This window comes from Anopheles coustani, chromosome 3 (assembly GCF_943734705.1).
Source record: "Anopheles coustani chromosome 3, idAnoCousDA_361_x.2, whole genome shotgun sequence".
Classification (NCBI taxonomy): Eukaryota; Metazoa; Arthropoda; class Insecta; order Diptera; family Culicidae; genus Anopheles; species Anopheles coustani.
Genome location: NC_071288.1, coordinates 95,400,304 through 95,422,192, shown reverse-complemented (window position 1 = coordinate 95,422,192; position 21,889 = coordinate 95,400,304). Strand labels below are relative to the sequence as shown.

The 21,889-nt window shown below is 47.5% G+C and overlaps 1 protein-coding gene across 1 annotated transcript; it reads right to left on the bottom strand.

The window, feature by feature from the left end:
• Positions 1-15,596: 15,596 nt before the first annotated feature.
• Positions 15,597-17,065, bottom strand: LOC131270156 (uncharacterized). The gene is made up of 2 exons (XM_058272399.1): positions 15,785-17,065; positions 15,597-15,722 (listed from the first exon to the last, which is right to left on the bottom strand). Exons 1-2 carry the CDS (start codon positions 17,063-17,065, stop codon positions 15,597-15,599), a joined length of 1,407 nt encoding a protein of 468 aa, XP_058128382.1.
• Between the last annotated feature and the right edge of the window lie 4,824 nt (positions 17,066-21,889).

The window sequence follows — 21,889 nt, the reverse complement described above, 5'->3', positions numbered from 1 at the left end:
AGCTTTTCCAGGAATTTTACACCTTAAGGAGCCACCAGTCGCTTGGGCTCGCCGGAAGTTGAGCTGAGGGGGTAGGGGAGGGTAGGAGGGGCCTTCAGGAAGACGCCGTGAAGCGTGTATGGAGAAGTTGCGGATAAATCCTTCCGTCCGCATAATAGCGAGTGAAAGGTAGGGCGTTCCGTTACGATCCGCCGCAGCACGCACCGCAGCATTTCCACAAGACACGTTCGTGCAGAACCAACTTTACCACCCCCACCACCACTACCACCCCCTGCGTTCATGTTCCCCATGTTCAGCGAGGCAAAGTGTTGATTTAATGCAAATACCAGCTATTTACACAGGCAAACCTTTGCAGCCCATTTTCCCGGGGTCCCACGGTGGCCTCGTGTTTCCCCGCTTTTCCGCGGGCTCGAGAATCCCCGACTTGCAACTGTCTGCCGGTCGGGTGGCCGCCATGAAATCGGCAGCTTCCGGTTTTAGCCGCGCGTATTATGCATTGCGGAAAAGCGTCCGCTTTACGTTCTATTTGCGTCGGTGAATCGGGGGGGGAGGGAATATTTTCCCTGAGGTGGGGGGGGGGGGGGGGGGAAGACTGCACAAGCAAAGTGGCGTAAGATAGCACGGGACGAGGGCCTTCGCTGGGGGGAAAGTCGGGCCCGACCGGAAGCAACGGAAAAGGAATTGTTTCCGCAGCTCGAAATTAATTTGAATACTCGTAAGCATGTCGAGGAATGATTTTTCCCGTCAAAGCAACCCGATTAAAACATCGTTACTGAGTATGATCAACAATTTTACGAAATGAAATTAGGTCACAAAAAGAAGGAATGAACTTTCAGGAAAGGATTCCAGGCTCCCACCGGGAAGGGAAAATTCAAATAAATTTAAAAATATCACATGTACATCGTGTGTCAATTTAGGTGTCCATTTTATGGTTTCGATCCCAAGTGAAAATCACCTAAATTATGATGTCTGATGGTAAATACGACCTGCAACGCTGGGAATTGGTTCGGAAATGGAATTTTCTAAACCATCCAGGGAGTAGCCAAACCGGGCTTCCCGGGGTGGAAAATTCACAGTTGGGACCCTCAATTACGCTGCACTGAAAATAAACGGACAGTAGGGCAGGGAGTCCCCGTACACATACGTGTGGCATTGTGGGGCTTTTCCGGATGGAATCCCATCGAAGGTGCACTAATCGAATCGAAACCCTAGGAACCCGAACGGCAATATCGGTCGATTTTCCTCGTGCGTTGGATTAAATACGTACCGGCCATAAATTCATTACGAAAACAATGTATCGCAGGCGTAGGCGATTGGACAATGCGTAGAAACAGTGGGAACGTGAAGGAGGAGAAGGAGGACGGGACGATGCGTGAGCGAATGCACTCCTCTGATTACACACACGAGCCAATATGAACAATGTTGGGATGATAAATTTACTCAAGGAATTAAACTTCAATTGTTAGAAAGGCGTGCGGGTTGGTGGGCGTGCAATAAGCCAAAACTGCCCGGTATGCTATTTTCCGGCCTTTTCCTCCAGCGTTCCCACACCGGTGTGAACGTGCCGAAGTCAAGTCGTTGCGTTTTGTTGTGTCCTGGACTAAATTTATATTACTGTTTGTTCGTTGGGTTAGGGTTTTCACATTTTAATAAGCTTCTTCAACATCGACTCTTGTGTGTGTTTCACACGTGCGTGCGTTGAGTAAACTAGTTTCGCAATTATCCTACTCTAGTTTTACCTTGATGAAAGGCGTACCGCATCGTTTAACTCGTCCCTTGGGTGAGGAAAAAAGGCTCCAAAGTCAACTGATTGTAATCATCGGCCAATTGAGCGGCAGCCGGGGGAAAAAAAAACCAACGGGTCAGAAAAGGAAAAACGTACGCAGCAGCAGACTGATTTAGGCAACGCAACACGGCCATTTTTCCTTTATTCATGGGGCACCGTTTCGTGACGCTTGACCGAAAAATTGAAGCCACATGTGGACGCAAAGAATCCTCCCCGGTAGCTCAAGTAGTACTTAGCATCGACCTAAGTAAACTCAACCTTTTTTCCCGGAAAGGGGGAAAAACCTTTCCGTTCCGTACCTGACCATTTGCGGGGGGGGAAATTTGCATACTAATCCAAGGGCTCGTGGGTGGCTGGTTGGCCTTTTTTTTCCCGCCGAAAGTGGAAGTGGAAAATGAGCTGCTTTCAACCGAGTGGTTCGCGTCCCTTTCATTCAATCACCAGCGATCTTCCATCACACCGTGCATGTGGAAAATGGTGAAAAAGTGTTGCCCTCATTTGGGCCACATATCAGCATCTTCTCCTGGGCGTTTGATGTACGAGATAACGCCATTGTACCGGGGTTGCAGCTTGCGGAAAACCCTTTTCCCGCCCCTTGTTTACTTAGGAGCGTCGGTGGAGACGGCGTATAAATCTTTTCCAGTTTTTCCGCCCGCGGAGGAAAAAAAAGGAGGATTCCTCCTAGTTCCCCGGCAGTCCAGTGAATATGAGTGGCTTTGGTGGTTTTTCCCTTCCTTCTCCTTCTTCGGTCTTCGGCTTGCTTGTGGGTCAAAATATACGTGAGCAAACATAAACTCGCACCGAACTCGATCCCAATAGACGTTCAGCTTCGCTCGGCACATTTGGAATACATTTTCTTTACCCCCGGCGAGTCGAAATAATCATCCCGCAAAAAAAAGGCGCGGTGGGTTGAAATGAAATTTGTGGTCGGCGCTTCGGCGATCAAAACTAATGACCTGTGGACCGACCAGGGGAGGGGGAGGGGGAGATGTTGCGGTCAAAAGAAATACATTCACTGCGCCGAGAAGTGAATTTCGGGAGCTGGGTGGAGGGGAGGATTGGGTTTCGGTCCTTTTCAGTATTCGTTCAATTTTTGCCCAACCGTCATGAATTGTAAAGTGGTTGAGGAAACAACTTTTCCTGGTTATATCGTTTTATATTTCGTTTTGTTGTTCAGTGGGCTTGCAAAAGGAGGGGGAGAGACGTTTGCTGCACAAAGGGGAAAACGGGCAAAGGAAAACGCCGTGTGCATCTTTTCACCGCCCTCTTTTGGGGTGGCCCTTTTTTCTGGAGAGGAAAAGGAAGACATAAACGTAAATATAGCTTCTCGGCGGGATGCACCTCGTCCATTTTCTCGGCTGCCCCCGGAAAAAACCGCACACAACACACAAAACCCCGCATTCACAAACCCGGGAGAAAAGAAGCACCGAGCGAGCACCGGTCCAACAAGAAAGAATCCTCCCGAAAGGAATGATCGCCGCATGAACTCCGAAACCGAAAGCTGGCCAACGGACCAGCTTTCGTATCCCTTTTCGGAGCCTGGCACGACGGGAATGGAACCGCGTCGGCTGCACTCGATTAGTGCGGAAGTTCCGGTTTGGTGAAGGTTAAACGAGATGCGAATAATGGCGCTACATTTCGTTTTATGAGATGCAGTTTTGTGTTTTGACTCGGAAACGGGGAAAGGAAGCGGGGTCCGAAGCGACCAACGAAATATGTATTTATTCGTGATATCTGTATAATGAGACACAGCGAACGCTTTTTGATGGTCCGGTGGGGGTGAAGTTGTGCTTTCCTTATGCACACTGGTCCAGCATAAGCACCAAGTAATCGTAAAACGATCCTTCGTGGGATGAAATTAAATGATAACATCTCTTACGTCTGCCCGCTCTAGCGTCACTAACTCGGGTTCCACATTACGGCGCGACGTCCCGTCACGAAACGCGACGTCGCCTGACAGGCGGCTAAACTCCATACAAAAAAAGTGTCGCACAAACCGCGCTGGTGTAGAAACAGCGAAAAACGCGACGTCACGCTTGCTCTTGTCAAATGTCAATTCGAAACGAAAACAAGCCGACAGCTGGACAAAACGTAAACAAACCGAAACACAAACGCGAACAAAACGGGCAATATTCTCCACGAAACATCGGATTTTTCGTTGTACTACTTATTTCTAGCCTTCACAAATGTAACTCAGTTTTAATTGATATTTTTACCAAAGTTTTTTCAGGTGCCGAAACGTAAACAAACAGCTCTTCAACAAGTAGGAGATGACGGAGAAATATATACCTCCTACGGTGGGGCAAAATATCGTCGATGTTTGTTTTAGGTTATTTTCTCAGTAAATTTCAAATGTAGAAGCGCCAAACTCACTCAGGGTGCATAAAATGGACATATGGCTGTCACAGTCGGTCCTACAGCACGAGCCCCTGCATAGGAGCTCGTGTCAGAGTCGGTATGCCTCTGAGTACGAGTAAGGGAACTAACGTTCGACTTAACGTAGGAGGATATACCCCGACTCGCATAAAAGAAGAAGAAGAAGGGTGCATAAAATATGTAGCTAAACAAGTATCATGCATTACTACGTCCAAATACATAAAATTTTTGAGCCGAGTTTGCGCTCCAATTGCGTAATACATATTTCCACATACTCCCCTACCTCTGTCGCGCTTTGCTTGCGCGATTGTTCTGCCGAAACTGGGCTACTTTTGAAACGGGACGTCGCGCTGCAGTGTGGACCCCGAGTGACTGTCAAAATATCTTCCAAAGTACGGGAACGTAAAGAAACCGGGCTCCAATTTCCCCAACAAAAGGCACATCAAACATGTCGCTAAGAGGGAGAAACGGCGCACGGAGCGGTGGAAATTTCAATTATTTTGACCGGAAATAAGAAATAATGAAGCTATCTATCTGTCACCGAAGTCGGCAATCGGTCGGCAAAAGGGCGTCCGGGCGAAACCGAACGGCTAGGAACGGCAAAAAGGAAAACAATAGAAGCCAGCAAACTGTCCTTCGTGTGTGTGTGTGTGTGAGTTGTGAAGGAATGGCAGAAGTTTATTTTTATCGCCACGTGGTCGCTAATAATAAAGTGATGTGATGCTTCCGGTGGTTATTCCAGTTTCGATGTTTTTCCTTTCGGGTCGTCTGTCGTCCGAGTTTTTTCTGCCTGAAGAAACACATCCATCGTGAAGCCGGTGGGGTCGGAAAAACTAAACCCAGTTTTCCGTAAACGATCGCTTACAGCGTCAATCGAGATAACCGATGTGTCTTTGGGCACGGCAAAGAGAAAGGCAAAAACAAGCGGGAAAGCTCGGGCGATGTAAGCCTCGCACCTTGTTCTCGGCTATCCAGATGTAGTTGTTATCATCGTCATGATGATTGTCTGTGGAAAGACATTTTCTGGTAGAGAGTTTTTCCGTTGGAGAGGTGGGATGAAAGATGTTGATAGGTTGTACTGTGGAACGTAAAACACAATCAAAATGATAATTTATGTTTTCGCGCTTCATCGGTGTCGGCAGTTCGGTTGGAGAACAACACAACGACAGTGTGGATTATGTGCTGCAAACACTCGCACCAGGATCGGATAAAAACAGGTACAATTTATTGCCCAAAACCCCATGCATGGAAGTGAAAGAGAATTGTTTCTTATGGTAAAGATTTATAAATTGATACTAAATTGTCTTGGCGCGCGGAAACCAATTCCTCATTCAGGGCAAACTTTTGCTCAAACGAGCCGGAAAAGCCCACTGTTCGGTGAAACCGTTCGTGTTGTTCGGTGTGGAGGGATATCGATTTGCTCGAAATAGACACGAAATTTAATCTACGATCAACATTTATTTTCTCCTCGTCCCAAGATGAATGCATCGAGAATTGAGAAACAATCAGATCCCGCGTGGGAAACGTGGGAAAAACGCGGGGGAAGGAAGTGATGGGTTTTCCTTCGACGTCTTTGAGAAAGCCCCACGGGTGCCGCAGGCGTGAGATAATAAGTGAAACGATTGATTTCACTTGGCACGAACCGTCCGTGTTCGTGGAGGAGGGAACGGAAAGGAAAACCGGATGCGCATCGGAAGGAAAACCCTGGCGAGCTCTAATAGTGCCCAAAATGGGTGTTTTAAATTAATAGCAACTGCCGAATGTAATGGCGTTGGTCTGGAGGTAGGTTGGTGGGTGGGTGGGAGGCCCGCGGGGGAGAGAGATATGCTCATCCACCATTCATTTGCTGGGGATTTCGTTTCGGTTCGATCTCGTGCTTTCTGCGTTTGGGTGAGAGTTCCTTTGGAGCCCAACGGGGGGAGAAAAAAAGTACAAGTACGATACTTTTGCAAAGCCCCACGGGCACCACGACACACACACACACATACAGCTTGGCCCGGTTCGGTAACATCATTTGCAGGCCGGGTGATAAATTACCCACCACTTTCTAGGCTATTTAGGGTGAGTTATGGTTCGCAGTTGAAATCGTTTGTAAATTAGGCGTTGAAAGGCTGCGTTAGGCTTTCTCTCACTTTTAATGTTCACACATTTTCTGCTCCCATGCGAGAGAGGGAGAGAGGGAGAGAGGAAACCAAACGGGATAGTAATAGTGGACAATGAAGCATTTATTTCAGTTGGGCTCGGAACGGAACGGAACGGGCTTCGTTTGCCCCGTTCGGAAGCCATTTTGCCAGAACTGAATAACTTGCCCTCGGATAAACAAATACCGGATGTCTGATAATGATACTCCCAAAAGGGCTGGGGCACTCCGAAAAGTGGGGCCCTTTCAAAATTGGGGGCCTATTGTTCGGGAAATAATACGCCCGATTGTGTCTTCGCCTTCGCGCCGGATAATTTCCTCGCGCGTGTTAATGGAAATGGAAACTTGTGTGTGATTTGAAAGCAAATAATGCTGCTTGATTTTGTGTTCGAAGCGTACGGGGTTCGCTTGTGGTCGTACCGCCCACCCACCGCTACAAGATGATGTACGAGAACTCACGCGGGAAAACCCCCGCTTTTCGAGCCCTAGGTATTAGCCCCTAGAAGGGTTTCGGGGGAAATTCGACTCCAATTTTCGCCCGCGGCAGGCAGGCAGGAAAAACGATCGCACCGCGCGGAGGTGATGATATGAAATTGAGTTTTCCCCTCGGCGTTGAGGGTTGGAGAGTTTTTGGTAAAATTAATTTACAATTTAGATGTACAACTACTCGAGCCCGTAAGCCCGGGAGTCAGTAAACACGACTGACGTTCGAGTGGTTGAATTCACTAAAACATCGTTTTTCAACCCGGTTTTCCCCGCGGGCGTGGTGTGGGGAGCGAGAGGGGGAAAACCGCGTTGCCGTTTTGAGGAAAGGCTTTTGCTGATAATTGGCATAATATTCACTGCTACATTTGCGTTCGTCGTCGTCGATAACGTTGGCGTACCGAAAAAGGGAAGCGCGTGCTGTGGAAAAGCGAAGCGACCAGCGCGACGCGCACATTAGTTGGGCCTGGAATCGAAGACCGCAGAGTGGGTTAATTGAAGCAGTCAAACCTTTTGAAACGCGTACCATTCCGCGCGGTGGTGTTGCGATAAGTCCTCCCCGGACGCTTTCCACTTTTCCGAGCAAACACAAACGTCGCGGCGTCGTCGTTTTGAAGGGAAATCGTTCTGTTCGCAATGACACCGATCCGGGGTACTGCACCGGGAAACATGCTTTCTGTCGCGCTGATATCTTTATTGTTCCCCCCCTCGGTTACACACCCGAGCCCCGGCGAGGTCCCGCAAACTAGTGATGGGTAAATTTGACAAAAAAACGAAACCGCTTCCGAAGGTAGGTGCAATACTCCGAGCTCAGAACCGTCCGGAACCGTCCGGAGCCGCTAGTCGGCAGCCGGAGCCGTCCGGAGTCGTCGGAATAGTCGATAGCCGGAGCCGGCTCCGGACTCCAACGACTCCGGACGGCTCCGGACAGCTTAGGACGGCTCTGGACAGCTGCGGACGGCTCCGAACGGCTCCGGACGGCTCCGGAAGGTTCCGGACGGCTCCAGGCTGCTTCGGACGGCTACCGACTATTCCGACGACTCCGGACGGCTCCGGACGGCTCCGGAAGGTTCCGGACAGCTCCAGGCTGCTTCGGACGGCTCCAGACGGCTTTGGACGACTCCGGACGGCTCCAGACGGCTTTGGACGACTCCGCACGCTTCCGGACGGCTCCGCACGGCTCCGGACGGCTCCGCACGGCTCCGGACGGCTCCGGACGGCTCCGGACGGCTATCGACTATTCCGACGACTCCGGACGGCTCCGGACGGCTCCAGACGGAATCGTGGGTTTTGCTAAGCAGGACTTAGAGCCGTTTTAAGGATGCTCAAAAGAGGTTCCGGGCGGTGAGTGCGGTTCCGAGAACCCATCACTACCGCGAACTATCTGTGGCGGATGTACGAATGTCGCTGAAATCATCATTAACGTTTGAAGCGCGCGGAACCGAAGCGGCCGCCCGGGAAAACTGATGCAAGTCGCGATCTCATCAAGGCGGGCGAGGTGTTAATGTCACGTGCCGATCACGGGCGTGTCAGGGGGCGCTCATTTAAGGACACATACATACAATCTGGCTCGCACGTACGGGCGTCCCCAGTTCGGTCGTTACAGCAACGTTTTGCGGCAACGCCAGGCCGGTCCTAGGACGGCTTCGCACCGCCATTAGCTTCCGCCGGCGAAAGGAACACATTTAGTGACTGGTGCAATCATTGTACCACCGTTGTATCATTGTGATGAGGCGCGTTGAAGCGTGGAATTGGAATGGAATTGCCTACAGAGCTCAAACGTCTCATCAAAATCTTTCGGTACGTGTTTCGGGCAAAGGTTGCAGAAAATTATCTCAAATGCGATTATTTGTGTTTATAATTTTGTCTTCCTACGAAGTGTCATAACGTTTTACAGCGAAGTAGTTAAACCATGGTATCCATAGTAACGTATGTAATTTCAAGGAACAAATGTAGTATAACACGAAATCTGATAATAAACGTAGAGTTAAATTTGTAGAATAGTTGTCCAAGCAAATAAATTTAGTTTCGAAGTAAATTTAACGACCGAAAACATTCATCCTGAGAATGGTTGAACCCGTTGAGGACAAGGAACCAGTCAACTATCCAACCTCGAACTGTTCGAATCTTCAAACCAACAATAGACAGGCGTTTAGTGTGGAAGTGTGCTTGTACCGCTTCACACGAAACATGCTCGAAGGCAGCGACCACTTGCCCTCTAATCGCGTGGGATTAACGTGTTAGCCAACGGCTAGCTTCTTGCCGTCAAACCGTGAAGCGTAAAGCATCCTAACGCCTCCATGATTCCGCCGGGGCTTATGTTTAACACTTTCCGGGTGCCAAGAGCCACCCGTGCCGGTACTTCCCACAAACGTTCAGGGTCAAGAGTGGTGTCAATGTTTCCATGGCGCAAGGTTCACCTTTCGCTGGCGGATCTCTGGACTGTTTACACTGCCCCTTTCCACCTCGCACTTTCCCTGACAAACGCACCGAATGTGCTCATCAAATTAATCGAATCATTCACACCCGATAAAAAGGGAATCTTTCACGTGGTCCGAGGCGGCTAGAAGGATCCTTTCGCAAGGGATCCCGGAGTGATTGCACTCAGCCAAAGCCTACGGGGCTTTCCCGGAGACAAAGCCCCCACCCAGGAGGTGGTTGGTTGTTTAATTTGAATCGTAAATACTTGACCGCTATTAGGACGACTTTGTGTGGGTGTGTTTGCGTGTGTGTGTGTGGGGATGGAGCGGTGGAAGGTTTTATTTTCCCCTTGGTCAACGAGCAAAACGAGCAGTCTTACGACAGGACGTTGAGATGCTTCAAGTTCAAGAGAAGCTTTTCCGGGAAAGGGGAGTTGAGATGGCTGACAAAGCAAAGTCACCCACTTTCTCACAGAAAAACGATTTCAAAGCAGTCACCAGCCGTAGGAAGAATTACGAACAGAATTTAGATGGCGGATTTCGGCGGGGAAGAAACACAAGCCGTGCCATTTAGGAAGTGTGATCTTATTTAATTATTTCTTTCCGAGAGGCATAAGCTCACAGAAGTCATCAGCAAAAACGACGGAGAAAGGAGCCGGGTTTTAGAGCAGAAGGAACTAGGAACTGGCAGCCTTAACTGAAGTGTGAACACGATAAGGGATAAGGAGGCAAACGTTGGATGGATTCTTCACGAACTCCGGAACTAAAGGCAGAACCGAGTGTAGAATCGAGCAACATTCCAAGGCGAGGCACAGTAGTTGTCGAGTCGTTTGCCAGAGAATGTTGCCAATAAAAGCGATCGGGGCTGCAAATGCCCGGGGGATGGAGGAACGTCCCAGTTCAAGCCCAGCCCGTGGCCGGACATTTGCTGAAGATGAAGGAAGGCTCGGACTTGGATGTTGTGTGGGTTGAAAGGTCGAGGAGTAGGGATAAAGTAAACAGAACTCGTTGAACCTCATTCACACTCGTGCTTCGTGTCTAAAGGCAAGTGATCGGCTTGCTTGTTGTTTACCCGTGCCTATAAGGCATGTGATTCCGTTCCGCATCGGACACCGGAACACAGTTTCTCATTTGCTCTGCCACTGTGTGTTTATCCGGGCTTGAGCCAAGCGAAAATGTTTTCGCAACATCACCTTTAAGAACTTTCCTTGGAAGAGGGGCTACGGGGAGTTGGTGTAACTTTTTCATTAGATTCCTTGGCGTTGGACACGCAGGGAGGAACGGTGCATAAGAAACCCTAAAGACCACTCCGTTTCGGTCGTATCTTTCGGTTAAATGAAACGAATCCTTCCGATACGGAACATGCACTCGGGGTTGCATACTTGTTTGCTACCGCTTTTCTCGATAAATATGCCATTGATATCTGTTTGGACCATGTTTCCTGAGCTTCGGGGACTACTCCCTGGGCCGGAAGTTGAAAGGTAAACATTTGCACAACAATTTGATTTCATTTGTTTGCTTCGTTCGGATTCATTGACCTCGCTTGGAGCACAAAGACAACCAGGTCTTTGATGTCCAGACCTCCTGGACCTAAATTGGAAGTGAAAAGACTCTTCCAAATGGGGCAAGAGCTAAAGCGTGTCATGGGAACACACATTACGTCAGAATGTCAGTGGTTTGACGTGAGACTCTGGTCTTCAGGGCTTGTTGCGGTTTTGTTTGGGATCGTTTACGATGCAATCTGCAGTTGTGAAGCGCACTTCATTTCCATCCAAAAAGTTGTTTAAGCTTGTTAAATAACGATCGCCGCACTTGCAAAGCCCTGCGGTTTCGTCAAATTCCAATCCCTCTCTCCCTCTCATCCTTCTCTGGTTCGTATCCCTTTCCGGATTGTGTTGTGCATAAATTTGCGATGGAATTTCCCGACCGACGCCATTGTGTGGCGCGATCGTGAAATGATATAAATTTTAATCCTCCTCGCAATGACCTCATCAGCATCATCGTGACATCACTCACGTCCTCGGCTGGCCGTGGCCGTACAAGGGGTGACTTAAATCACGCGAGCTCCTACACTCCATTAGACGGAGGCCGCGGCCATTGTGCCGGGGATCAGACGAAAATGTGACGAATTTTCCGGCGCATCGGACGGGTTTATTACTGGCAGACTCTGACCCCGAACGCTTTCCATCGGGGATATGATGATAACTTTTCGCACGATGGCTCCCGAACGAGGCATGCTTTCCCGCACGTGATGGTATCGTTCGGGTCGTTGGAATTAACAGCGTCATGCTACACTGCACCGGTGGGCGTTATTTATTAGATGCCGCTTATCAGCATGTCAATTGGCCGATGCGTTCAAAGCGAGCTGCCCGACAGCTTTCGGGGATGGTGTTTTTGTTGCTTAAACCCTTAGTTATAGTGCGGAACTCCAGGATTGCCGAACAATCCGTCAAAATGCCAACGTTTCGTGACGCGTTTTCATGATGTGGTTCAGAATTTATTTTGGTAACTCCTAGCTGATACCAAGCAAAAGCGAAATGGATGAAATGGATACAAGTTATCTTGTACTGGAACTCAAGTTCTGTTTACTCTTAGGATATATCCGCGTATAGCGTTGAAATATTCAACAGAATACATCGTCGCAAGTCCTTGTCGACGGCGACATTTGCTCAGAAGATGACTTCTACTGACAATAAGTTGTTAATCAACGGAATCCGCTGGAGATCCGCGGCCCCGGCATCGTGAACAATGGATTATCTTAAAGGGTCGCTGGCCGACATTGTACCCTTTCCCATCCTCAGGGCTGCTTCCTGCTTTATGTGGCGATTATCAGAATCCGCTGCTTTACGATTCCACTCCCAGAGGGAGACCGGAAGCTTCCGCTTACCGTTTTGTCTTCTTCCTTCCAGGGAAAGTGCCCGGGCAGGTCGTTACTTTGGTGCACGCTTATCATTTCCTGTGGTTCGTCTCCCGGAAACCCGCCCCCCTGGTTCTCCCTGAATTGTTTGGGATCGCCATGGGAATGCACCTGAAGCATTTGTCCCCGGTTTCCGGTCGTGCTTATTGTGTGGAGCTATCTAGGCGAGCTGGAGCTTATGTTTTGTTGTTCCCCGGATTCCTTGGTAAGTGATGACTTTAATTGCTCATTACTCCTATCGCCAAGGATCCCCTTTGAGTCGGACATTATCTCGATCGCACGCTATAAGCGTTCGTGAGTGATTTCTTTCGCCTTGTTCACCCTATTGATCAACAATGGGCGCATTTCTATAGTTGCACGATTTATTGGTGCGCTCGCTTATCATCGGAAACGCCTTTGTTACCGCCAGGATTTCCTGCAAATGCATCATTCATTTGGCAAAGTCCTGTTTAAATAGCGCACCGAGAAACAGTAAACAACAGCGCCGTGTGACGAGAGTGGAAAGTAATTAAAAGCATATGTTTTTAATGGGTCAGCACTGTCGCCATTTGCTTGAATGCGGTTTTCACTCTCTTCCTTCGCTCGGTGGGGGGAAAACCCTTTTCCCGGGGCTCTCGGTTCTGCCCTGATCCTGCTTCCTCGTTAGTTTCCTCCATTTGCCGTATCCTTTTCAATTAAAAGTGTCCATTTATTTTGCAATGAACCATTGAGCGCAGCCGTCACAACTTTCCTCCCGTGGAGAATTTAATGCCGCGTCGTGTGGAAAAACTAAAAAAACAAAGAACCAAAAACTCAGAAAAAACGCGTTGTTAGTTGTTGTTCCCTCGAGCCGGGCGAGTTGGTCGCCCTTTGGTCAGCACTGGTCGCTGTTGTTTGAAGAATGTTGATGACGTTGCAAATAGCATTCCGGCCAACGTGAAACTCGCAGCTACTATGCAAATATCCACGCGGAAAAGTCAAGCCATCCGGGGGACGGGATCGGGGTGGAAAAGTTTCGCGGAAAATATGCAGTTTTGACGCGATTTTTCGAATCAAATGAATACAAAAAGGGAACGGAATTTCGGGGAACGAGATCCGAACATGACTATTTGCAGCATGTGTCGGAGAGTAATGAGAATGAAATATGTTTTACACTCCTTTCCTTCATTTTATTCCACCTCGTTCGGTTCGGGATGACTTTCTATGCTGATGATTGCCGTACAGTTTTTTTTCCTGGTCTTGGTTGTATTGAGGGAGTAGAACTAAACAAAATAATTCCCAGCAACGTTAGTCGAACTCTCTCTCTCTCTCTTTGTGCAGTTTTGAAGGCTTCCTTTCTCCCTTCGGTAGTAAATTTGGAGAGTAATTCTGAAAATGGTTACCTCCATCCCGTTCCCGCCCCACTAAATCGCACAACGACAACAACAAAACATGTCGGGAAGGACGAAAAGGAAAACGAGGCGACGATCTCGTAAAAATCACGAAGGAAACGATCTAACTTTAATAATGTTTTTAATGAGAAAAAGTTGCCACCGATGGGCGGCTTCAGCACGTTGTGCAGCTCGTTGTCTTCCTGTCTCTTTCCCTCCCACGACTTACTCGACGAACTGCGGGAACCGGAACCACCGGAAAAGGTAGGAACCAGCAGAACGGGTTTTTCCTACCGTGCGCGGGGGGGCCGGAACGTGAAAGTTTAAATATTTCCGTTTGTTGTTTATAATAAAAATTTTAATTTTCCTTCCAGCCAGAACGTGGAAAGTGTGCCACCGGGAAAAGCCATCTCTTCCACCGACTCCGAGGGGTGGGGGGGGGGGGTGGGGGGGGGGGAGGTGATGAAGGTTCGGATATTTTCCCGCCTTCGTCGAAAGGATTTTCCCGGCCATTGGATATAACGGCGCGATGTGAGGTACGGGGTGCGACTTAACAGAGTGGCTATCGTAGTTCGCTCGTCTGGAATCTTAACCTCGTGGCACGGTTTGAATTACCTCTCTTTTTCCCGACCCTCCCGAGAGGTGCGATATTCGTTAATTGAAAACACTTTCCCACGCTCTTCGAGTGGTAGCGATTAAAAGAAAGGTATGTAAACGACTTGGATTATTGGCGCGTGAAGGTTGTAGGAGCAAAAAAAGGAGCTGAAAAATACATGGCTCTAGGATGCTTTAGACGTGCGTCAGCTGCACAAGACCTTGTCTACTTTATGAGAAACGAGTGTAGCTTTTAATTATTGCGAAGATTTGCTTTAAATGTCGGTCATTTACTTTCCGGTGGCGAATGATGAACTGCTTGCAGCACCGTTCTGTCGAATGAAAGCTGACGGAACGGATTTCATTACGTCAGGAGCTACGGAAAATGGAAAAGAAATTAAATTCTCATCAACCATTTGCTTGCGAAACGTTCCGGACCAAGTGGCCTTGCCTCTGCCACTGAGTGGTTTGCTTCTCTCGCTCGGACTCGTTTGCTGTTAACAAACTGTTTCCAACGTCCATTAGGAAGTATGAGGTATACTGTGGCAATCATCGGTGTGAAACATCCGGACAGTTGCATCATGTCAAAACTGCCCTCTTCTGATGGATATTTCCAGCATCGATACCTTATTCATGACGTACTCAGGCTGATTGCATATCGGTAAAATGCTGGAAAAACTGATAATAATAGAAATTTCGTTCATTTCCCCGAGATGCTTAACTGTTTTTCCCAGAATCCGAAGTACGTAACCATAGAGTCGATTGGTTCGTTGCATAACTCCCGAACAAAAGGCTATGATTTTCCCAATGTACCATACAATCTTCCATGGTGAACTGGCTTTTGACGGGAAGGAATAACAAACGACACTTTTCCTCATCGGGAAAGTTTGAATTAGCAGGGACTTTTCTTAAAAAAAAAAAAAAAATAAGGTTCGAGTGGGCACAAGTGGTTTGAGTTTTGAAGAAAAGAGATTAAACCAACGCCCAACACAATTGCCAAGCAAGCCATGAAGGAGGGATTCTTTTGAACAGTCTAAGTCAGGGTATTCTTCATAATTGAGAGCTGCCGGTGAACCATTCCGGTGAAGCGATTGGCCATTGTTTTGTGCACTCTTCAACCGGTGCATCGTCCCCCGGGGGCTTTGTTGCCCAGCAATTGGTCGGTTGTCGAAGGGTTTCCTTGCTCGCTCAATGGAGATGTGAAACAAAGAAGAAAAGGGGGTAAATCCTCTTTTAACTTTCCCGATGGCGAAAGGGAAAGGGTGGGCTGGCCCGGATGTCCTCGAGATGCACAATGCATGCAGGTCTTCTGGTTCGAGTGCAGGTGCTACTTCCGGGGTCCTTGAGATAGCGTCGGATAGAAGAGATCGGTATCGGGCATAAGAATGCTTTTGATTTATTGATAAACGTGCCAGTGGAGGTAGTTAAAGTTGGTGCTGTTGTTTGGTTCTTTGTTTGGAATCAATGAGAAGTGCTTTCTTTCGCGATATCCAGACATCTTGGCGTCGTCTTTTGCCGAGTCAAAGGAACTCTAGTTTGAATCCATCTGTGGTCTGGGGTTCTTGGAGCGGGCGAAATGGAGGTCGTCTTTGCCAGCCGGCACCATCGAGTTGAACTGAATGAAGATGATCAAGTAGGTGACTAAACCGGCCACCAGCTGTAAAGAAACTCGTCCTCAGTGGCATGTAAACTGTATTGCCTACACCGTGATTCACTTACCCCGGAGAGCATGTTGTAGTTGATGGTGAAGAAACCGAGCGCCGAGAAGCGAACGCTCGCGATCAGGTTCGAGAACCAGATGGACGAATGCTGTGCCTGTTGCCCTGGTCTCATCGACAGCTTGGATAGGAAGGACATCAGCAGCTTCGACTCCTGCTCGACACGCTCGCAGATGAACGGCAGCGCGACGATGGCGATGACGTTCGCTAGGATGATGCCTCCGGAGAGGACGAGTGACTCGACCGAAAGTCCCCGCCGTTCGTCGATGGAGTTGAGGTGTAGGTAGCAGTAGTACGACTGGATCGTGGTCACCGTAAAGAGCGCCGTATAGACGGTGAGGAAAAGTGGGCCAAAGTAGGACTCAATCTTCTCCGCCAGGTCGATGGAGCGTGAAACGATGGCGAGGATCTGCAGATCGTCGGCGAGTTCCCGCCGGTTGGAGGTATCGTCCAGCACCACGTTGACAAGGGCCGACCCATCGGTCAGCTTGATCGGAGTGGCAAAAGCGGTGGCGACCTTCTTGGCGCTGAACTCAAGCCCTTGACGGTAGTATTGCTCGACCAAGGCGTTCAGGTGCTGGAACCGTTCGTGGAGCCAGCTGATGAGGAGAAACGCGTGGAAAATACCCATCGCCTGCACGACGAAGGGTATCTGAGTGGCCAGCCAGTACCACTCCGGTGGGGAGTGTGGCTTCCCGAAGCTCACGAAACCATCGTACGCGACTAGAAATGTTAGTCCCAGCAGGACCAATCCGTAGCGAAGCAGGAAGTTGCCCTTGGTCGGCCGCGTTAGATCCGGGAGCTTGTAGCTACTGAGCTCCCGGTCGATGACCAGGTATCCCTCGAGGATCGCCTGCAACTCGGACGCCTTCAGCTGAGGAACGATCCAGGCCACCGTGAGTGCGATCGTGTTCGTGATGAGCTGGATGTGATTCGCGATTCCGGTGATCAACGCAGTTCCGTAATCCACTCGAAACGACTCCACCAATGCGATCCAGACCAGCACAACCAGCACACTAACGGTCAGCTTCATCCAGCGAGTATCGCGCACCACAAAGCCCTCCTTCTGGCTCGTCATCTGACCGGGAGTTAGCGCAAAAAGGCGGAAACAATTGAACGCATACCGGAACAACTGCTCGAACTGCTTGCTTTCAACGCTCGGTGCCTGGAGAAACGAAGGCCGTTGCTTCAGGAAGGAGTTCTTCTGCCTATCAAACCACTTCGACATGGCTAACTCAACTGTCGTCGTCGTTGCCGTCACCGTCGGATATGGGTTCTGCATCGGCTCGCGGTCTTGTTTTAATACCTCCGCGCAAGTTCGCTCTCCCGCTTCCGGCCGGATAATGGTGCCTATTGTGCAATCTCTCTTGCAGAAGTTATCCTTCGCTTACTGGTTGATTACACAACTTTTGTGCTTTCTGCTTTTGATGAGTCAACCACTTCCACTGGGGGAGTCCGATGTTCGATCCAACTTTACCATCGATCCATTTCGAAGCAAAGAGGTCCAGAAGGCGAGGAGAAAGTTTTCCGTTTATCAATGAGCCAAGAAATATCGCTGGCCGCGGCTGCAAACAAACTTTGGCCCGCATCCATTATGGATGCATTTTCGTTCAGCGACCGACCGACTAATGGACCACAGCCGAATCGTCGGTCTGGTGACCGATGGCTGGTTCGCATTTCTGTAGATTCGATTTTCCTTCCTTCGACTCCGGCTCAAAACTGTTTAATTTTGGTGAGCAGTTGCTTTTCAAGTTTCCCTAGTTCGCCTCCGGATTTTGCTGGACAAGCAGCTGATCGCGATGGGCGAATGGAAGAAAAGTTGTCCACAGCCGTTTGGTTTTATGGGTTTTTTTCGTGGTTGGTTTTCCCTCTTTTTCCCTTTGCTTGATTCGAACTCTTTAATTGAATAGTGGAATAAATTGTCCATTTCGGAGTGAACTTTTTTTTGTCAAAGTCGACATTCTCACTGGAGTTCTCTCGATAGAATCAATAGACAAGAATCCAGAGGCTTACGTGGGTTTTGTGGTTTGCATTATGAGCTTTTTTGTGCACTTCTCATTGGTTGGTAATTTATGCAACGTTTGTTTAGCAAAAAAAGAGTGGAGATTTACATAAATTAATGAAATTATCTCGTTGAAAGGGAAACATTAACCGATAGAGGGAGCCTTAAGGGTGATAAATTTAATCATTACAATTGCAATCAAACTTCAGCTACACTTTTCATCTGTTCAGTAGTGAGAATGATTCCACGCGGAAATGCGATAACAAACCCTATCGTAACTCATATTAATGGTTGGGGTGTACTCTATCGTAACATATTTATTGTTTCGGACGTACTTAAAAAAGCATCTGTTGAAGTTTGTACATTAACTACATTGGAGTATTTAATTACAGCTAACGATGGTTGATACGAAGAAAGCTAAGGAAACAAATTTCCTTGTGAGAGACAAGCAAAATATATCTCCAGGTTTGTTATATTCATCATTGACTGGATGTCCAAGTTGAGGCTTCAAGCTAATAAGGAGCATTCAAAAAACCGCTTGTTTGCAAAAGTCAGTTCGAGAGTGACTTTCCGCCAAAGAAAATGTTTTCCTTCACCAGCAGCGAGTGGCCACGATGAGTACGATAACGTCACCGAACGATGAGGCAACCTTGGCCAAGCCGAGAAATCAGCATCGTTACTCATCGACTTCGGAATTGAGCTGTTCGTAGCGTGCCCGAGCCAGCGTGGCCAACCTTTTCCGTGGCCGTCGTTGAGAACGTTTATGTTTCATGTTGATTTTTCAACACGATTTGTTATTCGCCGTTGCCCTCGTTTGCTCTGGGTCGTCATCATCATAATCATCGTCGTCATTAAAATTACCGGCTACCCCTGGGTTGCCGTTGTGTTCGTGTGCTTAAATTCTATGTTTGCAAATCATTTATTGAAGTGAGCGAGTGCACTCGGTGCGTCAACGACGGGGGAAACCGGAACAACTCGCAGCGGGTTGACAAACAACTGTGTTAACCGCCAACATGTGTTCCACGCAAATGAACCCGCACGGGGGACAAAAGTCCAACAATAAGAAAAAACATAAAAATTGAAAAACGTGCAATAAGTCATACTAAAAACGCAAACAACGTGCTAACTCACAACAAATACAGTCGGTTATGTTTGTGTGATTATTGTCGTGTGATCCGTGCGGGATTCCGAACCAACCGTCTGCACTTCATTAGTGACCATCGACCGATTTAAATAATTCGTTTTTATACGATGAAAAGTTTTAACTTACCATTGTGTTATTCGTCGAAAAAAAGTGAGAAAAACCACAATTTTAATCATGCACAATCATGGTCCATTCGTTTTGCATATTTTTCATTAAATTACAACAGGATTCGTCGGCCACAAACCTGTTGTTTTTTGTCCGTCTCGAAAAATTCTATCTCGTTCCATATCGATTGAAGAGAGCAGTCCACGAAATTTCATGCTGAAGAGCATTTCGCGCAGGCGAAAAAGTTCGAACGGGTTATGCTGTAGTGCTCTCTACTTATGAAGGCTATAGTGGAAGGAAATTGTGGGAAAAGAATGAAGTACACATTAAAATTCAGCACGTTGTTCACACGGAATGAAGTGCAGTTATCCTTAGGTTTTTTTCATCATCCAAGGTATAACCTTCCACGAGGTTCTCGATAGTCTAGAAACAAGTCATTTAAATGTCTATTTGAGTGCTCTACGGAAGCTTAAGGGTGTAAAAATCTAAACGGAATTCGTTAAAAAAATAAAACGTTGTTGATCAATTTTAAAACTTTATCAAACAGTAAATAGATGCTTTACAGCAGAATGCACTTTTAAGTTTTTATAAAAGATGGACATTTATTTCGATGCCTATCATATTACTTCATGCTCTAACAACTTAAACAGACTTCCTTTATCTTGTGATACAAAAGAGATCTGAAATATGCTTCTACTGTAAGCTATAAAATCAGCTTTATTATTTAATCATCTTATCTACTTGCCACCATTCCCTCTAGATTGAATTAAACGATAGATTATCGGACTTTTCTCATGAAAAAATATCGCACATCGACAGAATGATAACACAAAATTATCATAATTCTCAGTGTGACTTTTCTTATCCGAACAATTTTTATCTTCACGATGCATAATGCCTTTGTCTGGCAGTCAAAATAAAACCGTATCATCGAACTGATAAAAAGGTGGTCGAAACAAAAAGACCAAACACTTCTTCTTGCTCCAATCTGGCTTGGCATGCAATCAACATGCTGAAGAAACCCGAGACGCCTTCTGGGGTTCGATTAAAGGACCTGACGGACCGTTCCGGTGGGGGGCAAATAAAATATAACGATCTCATTATCCGCTGCCAGTCAGCTTGTGTTCACACATGTACGCCCACAAATACACACACATGGCTCGATGGTGGGTTTTTCTCTGCCGTACAACTCGAAAGGCTGACGGTTCTATTCCCCCGGTGCATTGCGTGTCATTCGAGGAAAACTGTAAACGGAACATTGCGTCTTGCATCCATCTGAACATGGTCGAGTGTGTGTGTGTGTGAAAGCTCGATTTATTCGATATATTTTATTTCACATCGATACCAGACAGTTACCGGCGAGCTGCGGGTGGTAAGAGAGATAAATGCACCGGCACCTTTTCTATCCCGCTGTTTAAGGAGCTAAGCGAAAAGAAAAAAAAAGAAAAAAAAAGCCGGGAACAACTTGAAGAAAAACCGCTAGCCAACAAACGAAACAAGCTGGTGTTCTGTTTCAATCTGCGGTTTTTTCCATCGCTGTTCGATAACGAATTGTGGAAGATTCAGCTCGAATGCAGCATGTGGGCTTGTGTCGAGCTCGTTATTTCGACTCGGTATCGTTACACAATGCGCCTTAGGTGTCGATGTGTTGGTGGTCAAGGTTTTATAGATATCAAAATGTAAGTGGGGATTTTTCATAAACTCCATTTGTCTTACATAACTAATTACAATATTTGATGGCGATTAAAATAATAAGCTTTGTGCCTAAACTAGTTTATATTTTCATTTTGTTTTAATTTGATGAAACACTTACACTATGATCAAGGTAAGAGTAAGGAGTTCATTCATTTATATGTTCAAGTTTTAATAGTGAAATGACAATGATTTGTTTTGGAAATATTTTCATGTTCCAATACTTTGTCTTGTTGTCTTTTTTTCATCATAAAATACGTTGATCATAAGTTTTGCTCAAAAGTGTTTTCCTTTTTCGATCCGGTTTGTTTTGTGGAGATAAGAGAAAAGCGCAGCGACTGAAAAAGGTACAATTTTTCCGATAAAGAAAGCAACGGGAACCGCAGTAACGAACCGAACAATCGTAAGGATCGCAAAGGAAACTACATTCCTGTCAATTTCATATGTGCTTTAGGTGGGGCTAAGCCTCACACACACACACATTGTTGCGATGATAGCAGGTCAATAGAACGATTGTCGAGGATGCCCGGTGAGAGGTCCTAGAACATAATCATCACCAATCTGCCGCTAAATTGAACCCCGGGAAATGTTGGCTACCTGGGGTTTGCCCAGCGTTCGCGTGTTTTATTTCGGATAAAATTGTTGCCATTTTGGGAAAGTGCTCGTTGTGTGGATGTGTTTGTTTTCCGATTCGTTTCGGCGTTCTGCCATATGTGGCGCGCGCGTTTTAGAATAATTCAAACAAACGACGCGAATTGGCGGAAAATCCACCCTCCGATGATGCGATTGCATCCAAGTGCCGGTGGAAAACTAACCCCTTCACCGCCGGCTAATCGTCCATTCAGGTGGGAAAACCAGCGCGACCGAAGTGAAGTGCTTTTCCGAAAGGGTTGCAGTGTGATTGTTTCGGCGAACAAAACAATGCAACACCGACACATTTTCCGACCGAGCGCGGGTAAGTGTTTGGAGGGGGTGGGGGAGGAGATGGCCATGATGGAAATAATGTCACGTGCCGCGACGCTACTTGAGAGCGTGTTTTCGGTGGGTAAACTTTCGAGCCCGGCGTTTCCTTGCGTCCTCCGTGGCAAAACCGTTGGAAAAAGGGACGCTAGCAAACTGCCATTAGCAGCGTTTTCCCGCTGGAAGGCGTGGGAGTAAAGGAG

Excerpts from the sequence above, each read along its gene's own strand:
- LOC131270156 (XM_058272399.1), bottom strand. The coding sequence starts at position 17,065 with ATGCAGAACCCATATCCGACGGTGACGGCAACGACGACGACAGTTGAG. Across the intron at positions 15,723-15,784 it reads ACTACAACATGCTCTCCGGG|CTGGTGGCCGGTTTAGTCAC; the intron begins GTAAGTGAATCA and ends GTTTCTTTACAG.